General features: G+C 39.2%; 1 protein-coding gene across 1 annotated transcript; it reads left to right on the forward strand.

Annotated features, from left to right (window-relative positions):
• The first annotated feature begins 556 nt into the window (after positions 1–556).
• PNN (pinin, desmosome associated protein) lies at positions 557–8013 on the forward strand. Its single transcript, XM_002916455.4, has 9 exons — positions 557–855; positions 1538–1609; positions 2012–2080; positions 2773–2845; positions 2966–3060; positions 3225–3300; positions 4328–4483; positions 4567–4705; positions 5428–8013. The coding sequence occupies exons 1-9, from the start codon at positions 743–745 to the stop codon at positions 6918–6920; spliced, it is 2286 nt and encodes a 761-aa protein (XP_002916501.2). The 5' UTR covers positions 557–742; the 3' UTR covers positions 6921–8013.
• The last annotated feature ends 4502 nt before the right edge of the window (positions 8014–12515 follow it).

A 12515-nucleotide genomic window follows, 5' to 3' on the forward strand; every position in this document is an offset into this window, starting at 1 on the left:
TCGCTTTTTTCATATAGTACAACCTTGCACAGGGTCTGATCAAATAGTGATTCTCAGCTGCCGTGACCTAGGGAGTTAGTTATCTCCAGATTCAATTTCCTTAGCAGTAACAAGCATTTTATTCAAGCTTTGAGTTGAAAGACAAGGTATATAAAACGTTTCATACAGTACCAAAAAAAAAATAATTGTTAGCTATTACGATTAATGACTTTTCATATTGTTCATGTTTTGCTTCCCTCCCCCAAACCCTTTTTGGGCATGCGCACCGACAGAATCGCCGCACCCTTTCCTAATCTAATCATTTATCCGGGAAGAGGGGGAAAAAAAAACCTCGCCTCCATCCCACTCTGATGTAATTAGGTGGTTAAAAAGATACAAGGCACGTCATATCCCAGGTTAAAAGGGCTGGAAAACTCCGCGCTCCGCGCCACAAGAGCAGGCCCGTGAGCCGGCGTCTCCGAAAACCCTGAGGCTCTCAAACGCGCCCAGGCTCTGCGCTAGAAGCGGAGCCGGGCCACCGCAGCTAATTGGGGGAGGGAGGCAACCGCCCAGAAGACTTTTCATTGGCCCAGAGTCACAGACGCCGGCAGCTTCTCCCTCTTCCGGACGCTGAGTGGTTGAGGCCGAAAAACAATACCTAATATCATTGGCTGCACCCTGCTGTCATTCCTCTCGCGTCTCGCGGCGCGACAGAGCCAGGCGCGGCCTGTAGAGCAGTCTCGAAGCCTGCTGCAGAGAGAAGATGGCGGTCGCGGTGAGAACTTTGCAGGAGCAGCTAGAAAAGGCCAAAGAGAGCCTAAAGAACGTAGATGAGAATATTCGCAAGCTCACCGGACGGGATCCGAATGACGTGAGGTAAGAGGCGGATAAGAAAGGCCGGCTCCGAGAGACAGCCATCATGCCGGGGTGAATTGGGGGCGGGAAGGGCTGCTAGCCTTGAGAAGGCTGGGACATCGGGGCCTGTCCCCGGGCGGCGGTAGAACCCCGTCTTGGATGAGGTGGGGAGTCTCCCACGCCCTCGACGTAGGTCTCGGAGCTCAGGTGCGCGAGGAAGGAGAGTGAGTCCTAGCTATGCGGGGATGTCTTCCTGGCCTGCTGTAGGAAGGCCCGGGCTGCCGATTCCCGCCCTCGGCCCTGCAGGCCCGGAACTGCAGCACAAAGCCCCTTCCCCATCCGGCGGCTACCTGGCCGGGTGCTGGCCCAGAAACCCTTCTGGGACGCGGTCCGCCGCCTCTCCTCCAGGCTTTTGCCCTCTTGCCCACGTGCAACTTCCTCGGACTTGGCGAAATTAGGGCCTGATCCAAGCTTATTAATGTGTCGTGGGAACGAAGTAAATATGATTTTTGTGATAATGGTCTTGAAAAAACAAGGAAGTTAAAATAGTACTTCCTGTCTTGTTTCAAACGCGTGGATTTGAAACTATATTTTTAGAACTTTTCTGGTTTTCTCTTTATGGTGTACCGCATTCGTGAAAGTATTTGGTGACATTAAATAAGTCCACACATGATTTTCATAGTGGTTTGTAAATATCTTTTAGGCCCATCCAAGCCAGATTGCTGGCCCTTTCTGGTCCTGGTGGAGGTAGAGGACGTGGTAGTTTATTGCTGAGGTAAGATTTTCTCAGGACTTAATTTATATGCTAAGACATAGATACTTTTACTAAATTAAGTATTGGTTGAAACAAAATTGGTGGTAGAGCCAACGTTAGGTACGTTTGTTTTGTTTAAAGCTGTGATCAGCTGTAGTTTTCAATATAGGTATCTTGGAACTTCATTTATATGCAAAATTAGAGACTGAAGAATACATTAACTACCTGTTTTGTGTACACTTAATTTATTTTTATATTTTTTTAGTGCTAAAAAGCACTTTAGCTAAAAAGCTAAAAAGTGGATGCCCATTTAAGGTTGTTAATAATTGGAAGGGTTTTTAAAAATTCAATTGAATTATCTAGCTAAAAGTAAATATTTATCTTAAATTTCATTTATATTATACTGCACATTTTTAATTGCAGGCGTGGATTCTCAGATAGTGGAGGAGGACCCCCAGCCAAACAGAGAGACCTTGAAGGGGCAGTCAGTAGGTACGTTGGAGGAAAAGATTCTGAAGACATACTTGTATGCTTTATTTTCAGAGGTAGCCACAAATATAAGTATTTAATAAATATTGTTGAGCTGTGTTAGAATTGAGTAGCATATCACTTCACTGGAGTCTGTTCCCTTGGTATTTTTTTTTTTTTTTAAGATTTTATTTATTCGACAGAGATAGAGACAGCCAGCGACAGAGGGAACACAAGCAGGGGGAGTGGGAGAGGAAGAAGCAGGCTCATTGCAGAGGAGCCTGATGTGGGGCTCAATCCCATAATGCTGGGATCACGCCCTAAGCCGAAGGCAGACGCTTAACCGCTGTGCCACCCAGGCGCCCCTCCCTTGGTATTTGAATGAACTAAGCCTGTACCCCTCAGAACTCAGTTTTTCACTAACAGTAACAGAAATTTTACCAAAATAAAGATAATAAGGTTGAGAAAATAATTTGTGCTACTTTTCTGTCTTGTACTGTAAAAACTTAATCCGCTTGAGAAATAGAGATCAGTATTTGGATTGGACATTGGTGACACATTTTATCCTTTTACTACTAGAGGAAAGAGTAAAGTGGGATGGAGACTGATGAAATGAGGCTTCTGGAAATAAGTCATGGTAGAAGTAATCATTTATCCTTGGTAGGCACTTAAGTCACATTTTACAGTGGTCTTTTAAATTCTTTTTCCAATGCCAGGCTGGGCGGGGAGCGTCGGACAAGGAGAGAATCACGCCAAGAAAGCGACCCAGAGGATGATGATGTTAAAAAGGTAATTGAGATGAAAAGAACTGCTTAACGGGATGAATACAGTATTTCCATCTTTAATACGTTTAAGAGTGCTGCCTTCTCATATGCTTGTTAAATTACCGAGATTTCTTTTATCCTGCAGCCAGCTTTGCAGTCTTCAGTTGTAGCTACCTCCAAAGAGCGCACACGTAGAGACCTTATCCAGGATCAAAATATGGATGAAAAGGGAAAGCAAAGGTATCTTTAATTTTTTTATAGAGAAAATTCCTGTCAAATAATGCAATTTTAGGAAAATTTACATTTAAGAATTGTTCAAGTGTCTGTAGTATGTTTCTTTCAGGAAATGGCGGGCTTAGATGAAGTGGAACCTACTGAAATTGACTTCTCTTTCTCTTCTTTAGGAACCGAAGAATATTTGGCTTATTGATGGGCACTCTTCAGAAATTTAAACAAGAATCCACTGTTGCTACTGAAAGGGTATTTATACAGTTTTCCTTTGATTCTTTTAAATATTCAAAAGTACTTTATTACGTGTTTTTGAGAAGAGTCAAAAAGGTCTCAAAACTGAATTGTAGGCCTAAATTGAAGCCAAGAAAAAACTTATAAAATTATCTAAAGTTGTTACATTTTTAGCTGGTCTCTTTCTGGGGTCCTATGAAGTAACTGCGTGAACTTCTCTTTCAGTGCAAAGAGCCCTGGTCTGTGACTCAGGAGAACCTGGGTTCTGATCTCAGCTCTACAACGATCTCATTTTGTGGTTTTGGACAAGACTTTTCATTTCTTTAGGCCTCAGAGTGCTTTCATTCAATCAAGGGAGTTGAACTCAGTCAGCATTGTAACTAGTTCAGTGATTATAAGTTCTAAGTTATTTATACGCTCAGACAATAATTGGTGCTCTGGAAGCAAAAGCCTAAACATTCCTTGCCTTCCACTGTTTATTTGTGCAGTCTTTCTAGAGGTTTTTTATTAAAGCTACAAAATTGTGTCCTTAGTGTTCAATATCAAGTTACTGCTTCTCAAAGAACTATGGTAGAAAGGGAGATAACAATTCGGTTAATAGATTAATCAAGTTTTATTACAGCTTTTGTATGTTAAGTCTCCTAGGGAATATAAAAGGTTTCAAAGCATAATATTTGAAAATAGGATGTCACTTCTGTCACATTCTTTGATTTGGAAGGAAGGGTAACTGAATATAAGTTAAAAAGACGATGCTTTTCTTTTTTAAGTTTTATGAAAGAATCTTGCCTAATAGTTATATTTAAATGGAGGAGTTATTGATAATATGGCTAATGTCCTTGATATTTAGATTTTTACATGGAAAGGCTCTAGTCCTTGTTTTCTGAAAGAGAAATTGCTATTAGCCTAAAATGCGAAGTACTAAGTTTGAATTAGCTGGTATGCTGAATTGCAAATATGAAACCTATAAAGATAACTTAGTAAAATCATAATGTTTCACATAATCAGGATGTGTATTAAGTTTTCAAAGGTAATTGTTTACCTTCAGCAAAAGAGGCGCCAGGAAATTGAACAAAAACTTGAAGTGCAGGCAGAAGAAGAAAGAAAGCAGGTTGAAAATGAGAGGAGAGAACTGTTTGAAGAGAGGCGTGCTAAACAGACAGAACTGCGGCTTTTAGAACAGAAGGTTGAGCTTGCGCAGCTGGTGAGTTGTAGTTTGGAATTGGAATTCTAAGATTGGTAATCCTTCCATGTTTACAAAAATCTGACCTTTTACCTCTTCTTTAGCAAGAAGAATGGAATGAACATAATGCCAAGATAATTAAATATATAAGAACTAAGACAAAGCCCCATTTGTTCTATATTCCTGGAAGAATGTGTCCAGCTACCCAAAAATTAATAGAAGAGTCACAGAGAAAAATGAATGGTAAGTGTACATGAAGAGGTCCAGTGAAATTTTCTAAATGGGTAAGGTAATACACTCACACATACACTTTTGTTTCCTGTAGTTGTGTTTTAGCAGTTGATTTTTTAAAAAGGTAATCTAAGATGCTAATGAGTTTGGAGTGCAGGAGCGTTTGATTTATGATGGAATTTAACCTGAAACTTACTATGTTGTAGGTAGTGCTGAATGCCTGTGTATTTCTTAAGAAGCGTTTGTATAAGATGGCTTCTTTGTAGCCAGATGTAAATGCTAATGAAGCAAGAAAAAAGGGAACATTGATGTAATCCATAGAAGGAGGAGCACACGTGGAAGGGTAGACACTACTGAGATGGGATTAGATGATCACTCTTTCTGGGATCAGAAAAAGTAATGCATGACATGATACCATAAGAACGATTTTTTTCCAGAGAGGTTTTATTCTTTCTTACTCAGCATGAAGTAAAATAGCAAAAAATTGTCCTGTTTTTCCATCAGTTAATGTGGTATAGTTGCCTGCTACTAATACCTTAGTATATAGGTTTCTGGGGAGTCTTTGCTTGTGTCATTTTATTTCAGTTTGTAATTACTTGCCGTAATTAGTCTTGTGTCATCATCTTTTTACAAAAAGACATTTAGTTTAGATAAAGCTCAATGACAGTTTGTGCTGTCGGATTGTGAGTTTGCATGTTCTTAATTATTTATACATGTAAATTTTTATCCTTTAGCTTTATTTGAAGGTAGACGCATCGAATTCGCAGAACAAATAAATAAAATGGAGGCTAGGCCTAGAAGACAATCAATGAAGGAAAAAGAGCATCAGGTGGTGCGTAATGAAGAACAGAAGGCGGAACAAGAAGAGGGTAAGGTGGCTCAGCGAGAGGAAGAGTTGGAGGAGACAGGTAATCAGCACAATGATGTAGAAATAGAGGAAGCAGGAGAGGAAGAGGAAAAGGAAATAGGTATAGTTCATAGTGATGCAGAGAAAGAACAGGAGGAGGAGGAACAAAAACAGGAAATGGAGGTCAAGATGGAGGAGGAAACTGAGGTAAGGGAAAGTGAGAAGCAGCAGGATAGTCAACCGGAAGAAGTTATGGATGTGCTAGAGATGGTCGAGAGTGTCAAAAATGTAATTGCTGAGCAGGAGGTAATGGAAACCAATCAAGTGGAAAGTGTAGAACCTTCAGAAAACGAAACTAGCAAAGAACTGGAGCCAGAGATGGAATTTGAAGTTGAGCCAGATAAAGAATGTAAATCTCTTTCTCCCATGAAAGAGAATGCCAGTGCTCTAGAAATGGAAAATGAGCCTGAGGAAAAAGAAGAGAAAGAATCTGAGCCCCAGCCTGAGCCTGTGGCTCACCTCCAGCCCCTGCCTCAGCCTGAGCCTCAGCTTCAGCCTGAGCCGCAGCTGCAGCCACAGCTGCAGCCTGAGCCACAGCCGCAGCCTCAGCTGCAGTCCCAGCTGCAGTCCCAGCCCCAGCCCCAGCTTCAGCCCCAGTCCCAGCCCCTGCCCCAATCCCTGCCCCAGTCCCAGCCCCAAGCAGTACTCCAACCCCAGCCTCTCTCTCAACCTGAGACTTTGCCATTAGCTGTTTTACAGCCAACAATTCAGGTTTTTCAGGAGCAAGGACATTTACTACCTGAGAGGAAGGAATTTGCTGTGGAATCTGTCAAACTCACTGAGGTGACAGTAGAGCAAGTCTTGACAGTACATCCAGAGAGCAAAACCAAAACCAAAACGAGGAGCAGAAGTAGAGGCCGAGCTAGAAATAAAACCAGCAAGAGTAGAAGTCGCAGCAGTAGCAGTAGTAGTTCTAGTAGCAGCTCCACCAGTAGCAGCAGTGGAAGCAGTTCCAGCAGTGGCAGCAGTAGTAGCCGAAGTAGTTCCAGTAGCAGCTCCAGCACCAGTGGCAGCAGCAGCAGAGACAGTAGCAGCAGCACCACTAGTAGTAGTGAGAGTAGAAGTCGGAGTAGGGGCCGGGGACATAATAGAGATAGAAAGCACAGAAGGAGCGTGGATCGGAAGCGAAGGGATACATCAGGACTAGAAAGAAGTCACAAATCTTCAAAAGGTGGTAGTAGTAGAGATACAAAAGGATCAAAGGATAAGAATTCCCGGTCCGACAGAAAGAGGTCAATATCAGAGAGTAGTCGATCAGGCAAAAGATCTTCAAGAAGTGAAAGAGACCGAAAATCAGACAGGAAAGACAAAAGGCGTTAATGGAAGAAGCCAGGCTTTCTTAGCCTATTCTTTGCAGCAGAAGATTTCTTGATGAGTAAAAGGATTACCTTTCCTTGTAAGGAAGATGCTGCCTTAAGAATTGCATGTTGTAAAAAATCTTTTTGGAAAATACAGACTGTTTGTTTACCAGACATTCTTGTACTTTTTGCATAATTTTGTAAGAGTTATTTATCAAAATTATGTGAGGTTCCGAAATATGTAAAAATAATAATAATAAAAAAAGATTAACATCCCTTGTCATCTTTTTTAAATATCCTATCTATACTCTTCAGTAAGAATCTGTATATTTTAATAGGTAAATCTTTAAGTCTGTTCCCTTCTAATTCTGTATCATACGTTGCTTTTGTAGAAATAAATGTGCATTTCTTTCATTAGTTTTGGAATGTCCTCGTTGACACTTGTATAATAAATACCCTCTTGATATCATTTTCAGCTTTTATCACTAGCTACTGGACGTGATTAGAATGTCTTTGAAGGTTTCTTCACGTTTTTTTTGCCTTAGGTGATTATTTTGAGTTGTCATAGATCTTTGCAGCTTTCAGGGGGAATGTAGTTCTCAAAATCATTTACTATTTTTTTCTAATCTCCCTTGTTTTAATCTAAGCATTTCCCCCTGTTTCTCCTATATAAATCATTATTGGTAGATAAAACAGTATGATTTGGTTGGCATTTTCTTCATGATTATGGGAGCATCATTCTTTTGTCTCCATGGCTACTTGTGTGATATAGCATATACATGTATTGAAGAAAATAATCACTTTCTAGGGGAAGGAGGTAGAAAAGTATATTCTAAACTTGGTTTTTTTGAGTTTGTGGTCTTGTCTTAACTTTTGTGTTGGCTCTAACTGAAACATGCCAATATGTGTTCTCAAGAGTTTTTGTTAAGTATTGTATGAAAGTTTACAGAATGAAGGAAGTTCATCTACACTTGAATCTGTAAGCAAGATAACACACAAGTGTACCAAGTGATTATTAACTTTGTTGTTTTATAAATTTGTATGAATTTGGAGTATCTGTTGCCATTACTATACATGTGCAAATAAATGTGGCTTAGACTTGTGTGACTGCTTAAGACTAGTACTTGTATTAACTTTTTGATGCTTTTATACAAGAGAGCCTTTAATTGCAAATGGCCTTTGAGTTCTTAACATTGACTAGCCTTAGGCTTGACTGAATGTTTATTATTTCTTCCCTTGACAAGTACATGGTGATAGTGAAAACGTCAGTAAGCATTTCTAGCACTGTAAAAATATAAGAGAGCATGTTAAAGTACTCTTTTAAAAAAAGTCCTTTAAACAGTAAATGAGTAGAACTTTTCAAACTGCAGAGCTAGCTACCTGCATTCCTGGACCAGTCACTTCATCCAGGGGTTATTAATTTCCAGCACACAGTATAAATTTCATACTGTGAAACATGATGGGGGAAAGGTTGGTAAAAATTTAAAAGGGATGAACATAAACGTAACCTGGTTCCTAAAATGCTAATTCAATGAATCTAAAATAACTATGTATTAAGATCCTTTGAACGAATTAAGTTTTGTTCACTCATTTTTACCTGGAAATTTTGAACGATTGGTCTGGTGCTTACAGAAATAATTTTGGCTTTAAGCTCAATTGTTCAGAGTGGTAATGGGGCTATAAAAGCATGAGGAGAAAAAAGGATCCTTGGAATCTGAAGAGCAATTTTAAATTCTATATAGGATTCTATTTTAAAATTTTCTAAGTAGTGGTATGCACTTACAAATCGGAAGACTTCATTTTTAAAACAGGGTTGGCTTTTTTTTTTTTTTTTAATGCTTTGTCCTTAGAAGTGCAGTTATACGGAATTTGTTTTCAGAGAACCATGTAATTGAATTGGTTCCTTACAAAGGTACAAGAAGTGTTAGAATGTAGAAGTAATGACAGTTCCCTAGGGGGAAAAGATACAGGGGTCTTCATATTAGATGTTACAGGTTAGTGTTTATGGAAAAGGTAGAAGCTGAAGATGGATAGGGTTAGAGACTAAGGACTGAAAGTAGTTTGGAGTCGTCTAAGGAGCTATTTAGGAAACATTTTGCCACAACCACGGAAATTGAAAGATAGTTTGATCTTCAGTGAGCTGTACCTTCATTCTAGAGCTCATCTGTGGACTGGGTCTAGAATTCTGGTGACTGTACACACGTATCCTCTAGTAATTACGCTAAGCAAAACACACCAAAGTAATAAACGAGTTCATAAATTGACAAATTTAAAAGTAAAGCTACTAATTATTACATGGTGTGGTAATATGAGCTGGTGGTGTCAAAAGAAGTCATTAAATGTTTCAGGGTTTAGTTACTTAACATGAATTAGAAACAAACTTGAAATCTGAGTAAATTCTCCCAGTTTCCCTTCTTGAGGTGATGCCATTTAAGGCATGTAGCCCAGAAAGCATGTTTGCTATTTACGTGGTCAGATCTTCCTGCTAGCAAGTCAGTTGGGAAAATTGCAACTTGGTAAAAATAAACCTAAGGAATCTGAAAGTTTCTTACACTTTCCTTTATGTCCCCTAGCATGATCTTTTCCCAAAAATGATACTCAAATGCCTACAACTGCTTCCTATTGCCATTTGAGTATTCTTACTTGATTTTGTAATAACCACCACTTGCCCTCACTATCCACTTGGTTTATTTTCATAACATTTGCAATGATATTGTATAGTTACCATGCTCTGGTTTATTGTCTAGTTCCCACTTGAATGCAAGCTCCATGAGAGCAAAATTTCTTAGTTATTTTTAACCCATTGCTCTATTTGAATACCTAGAATAGGGCCTTGTGCATTATAGGCAGTGCTATGAGTAAAGTATGACAGGTCCTTAACCTCCTTAACATGGCTTTTGTGATTCAATCTCTTGCCTTTCCAACTTTAGTTTCCTCTCTTCCAGCACGTCAGGTATGCTTATTTGAAACATTGAACTGAGATGCAGCTAGGAGTCATTGTGGCTGAAGCAGAGTAACCAGGGAGAAAAGCAATAAAGTATTTCAGAGAGGTAATTGGGGGCCCAGCTTGTACAGGGCATTAAAGTCCCTTAGCTTTTATCTCTGGGGAGTCATTAGAGGTTTTGGACAGATGAAGTGATAATAAAATTTATGTTAACAGTTGCTCTGGCTGCTGTGCTGAGAAAAGAGGAAAGGAGGCGAAGAGCAGGAACAAAAGGGACTATCTGCAATAATTAGGCAAAATATAGTAACTTAAACCAAGATGGTTAAGTAGTAAAAGTGGTGGTCAGGTTTTGGATGTATTTTGAAGATTGCTCCCCAGGTATATGCTAGTGGACTATGTGGTGTGAGAAGTCAGACTGGGCAAAGATTTTACCTGAACAACTAGAAATGCCATTAGCTGAGATGAGAAGGAACAGACTTGGGGATAGTGGAGGAGTGGGTCAGGAGTGACCCGAACTATGAACATGAATATCTCCATTATTCAGGTTTCTTTTAATGCCTTTCCCATAAAGGTCATATACATCATTTGGTAACTGACTCATACATGGATAAATAGATTGCTCTTTTATTTTGGAAAACAGACAAGTATACATCACCATATACAACTCCCATGAATTGTCAGAATGCTAACCCCTGTGGAATCACCCAGGTGAAGAACTAGAACATTGCCAGGACCCAAGAACCCCCTCCAATGATTTCACCCTCCCTTTTCCGCCCTCAGAGATAACCATTTTTAAATAAAACAAGAAAGGTCTAATTGGTGGCAGCCTACTTAAGCAAACCAAAACCTAAACCAGAGTAAATTCCTCTAAGTGCCTCAAGGTTAGGAAATTGAGAAACCTGCAGACAACCAATCACAGACTGCCAACTTGGCTTTCACAGATAAGGCAATTGCTTCAGCTATAGCTGATCAAATAATTTCCTTGCTTTGCTTCCTGTCAAAGAAACAGTATCTTTGCATATAAGAGCCTTTCCCCTAGCTCCTGACAGTTTAGTGCTGCCCAGATCCAAATCAATGTTTGCTTAAATTTCAAAGTTTTAATATATCTCAGTTTATCTTTTAACAGCACTGTCGTGACTTCATGGTAGTCACTTGATTTCCTTCGTGGTTTTGAAAGTGATTCATGCATCCTAAACACCATGGTTTATTTTTTCATCTCCTGTTTTTTATTCGACATAAATCATAATGTATTTTGTATTTTAACTTATTTTGCCCACGTTTCTCTGACTCATTTTTGTATGTCACTGGATATCTATCACCAGTATGTGGATATCAAGATTGTTTTCAATTTTAGGGTCTTATAAATAATTCTATTATAGAACAGTCGTGTCTTTTGGCAAACATATGCATGGATATACAGTATAATTAAGAGTGTAATCGCTAGGTCATAAGTTATATATTTTTGTATGTGCATTTTCTAGATGACTTATGTTTTCCATTTTATTTTATTTTTTTTTTAAAGATTTTATTTATTTATTTGACAGAGATAGAGACAGCCAGCGAGACAGGGAACACAAGCAGGGGGAGTGGGAAAGGAAGAAGCAGGCTCATAGCGGAAGAGCCTGATGCGGGGCTCCGATCCCATAACGCCGGGATCACGCCCTGAGCCGAAGGCAGACGCTTAACCGCTGTGCCACCCAGGCGCCCCTATGTTTTCCATTTTAAAAAAAAAAACCCTTTAGATATCCGCTGGGGACTGTTTTCTTAAGAGTTCTGTATTTATTCTGGAAATGAATCTATTGAATACGTGCACTGCAAGTGTCTTTTACTTTATAGCTTGGTTTTTCAATTTTTAAATGGTATGTTTTGATTAAGAATATTTCTTGATTATACTGTTCAGTTTATCCATATTTTTATGGTTAATACTTTACGCATCTTATTTAAAATGCCTCTCACCATTTCAAGGTCAAGAAGATAGTCTCCTATTTTATCTTTGAAAAGCTTTATTATCTTACTTTTCACAAATAACTCCATTGTTTTCCTGAAATTGGATTTTGTGTTATGGTGTGAATTGGGGGTTAAGTCTTATTTCTTTTTTCCAGATGAATGTCAGATCGCCCAACTTCAATTATTGAAAAGTTTGTGCCTTCCACATTATTCTGCAGTACCACCATTTTCTTATATCTAGTATCTATATATTCATGGTTCTCTTTCTAAGCTCTCTATTCTGCTCCACTGGTCTCTTCTATGCCTGAGTTGACACCACTGTCTAAATACCTTAGCTTCATATTAAGTCGTATTATCGGGTGGAACAGATTCTCCCACCTCGCTTTACTTGACTCTCCTGGCTATTCTTGCCTGTCTTCATTTTCATACAAATTTCAAAGTCAGTCTTTGAATATCCACACACACACACAAACATTGTTGGGATTTTTATTTGAATTGCTTTGAATCTACAGATTAATTTGGGAATTGACCCCATTGAGTCTTCCAGTCTATGAACATGGCATTTCGTTAGGAATCAGGATAATTGTTATTGCCTGTTTTGTGTTTTATATAAATGGATTCTTTTATATTTGTTTGACATTAGGTTTGTGAGGTTCATTAATTTTGCAGTTTGTAACTATGTTTTTTTGCTGTGTATTACTCCATTGTGTGCATATTCCACAATCT

This window comes from Ailuropoda melanoleuca, chromosome 20 (genome assembly GCF_002007445.2).
Source record: "Ailuropoda melanoleuca isolate Jingjing chromosome 20, ASM200744v2, whole genome shotgun sequence".
NCBI classification, from domain to species: domain Eukaryota; kingdom Metazoa; phylum Chordata; class Mammalia; order Carnivora; family Ursidae; genus Ailuropoda; species Ailuropoda melanoleuca.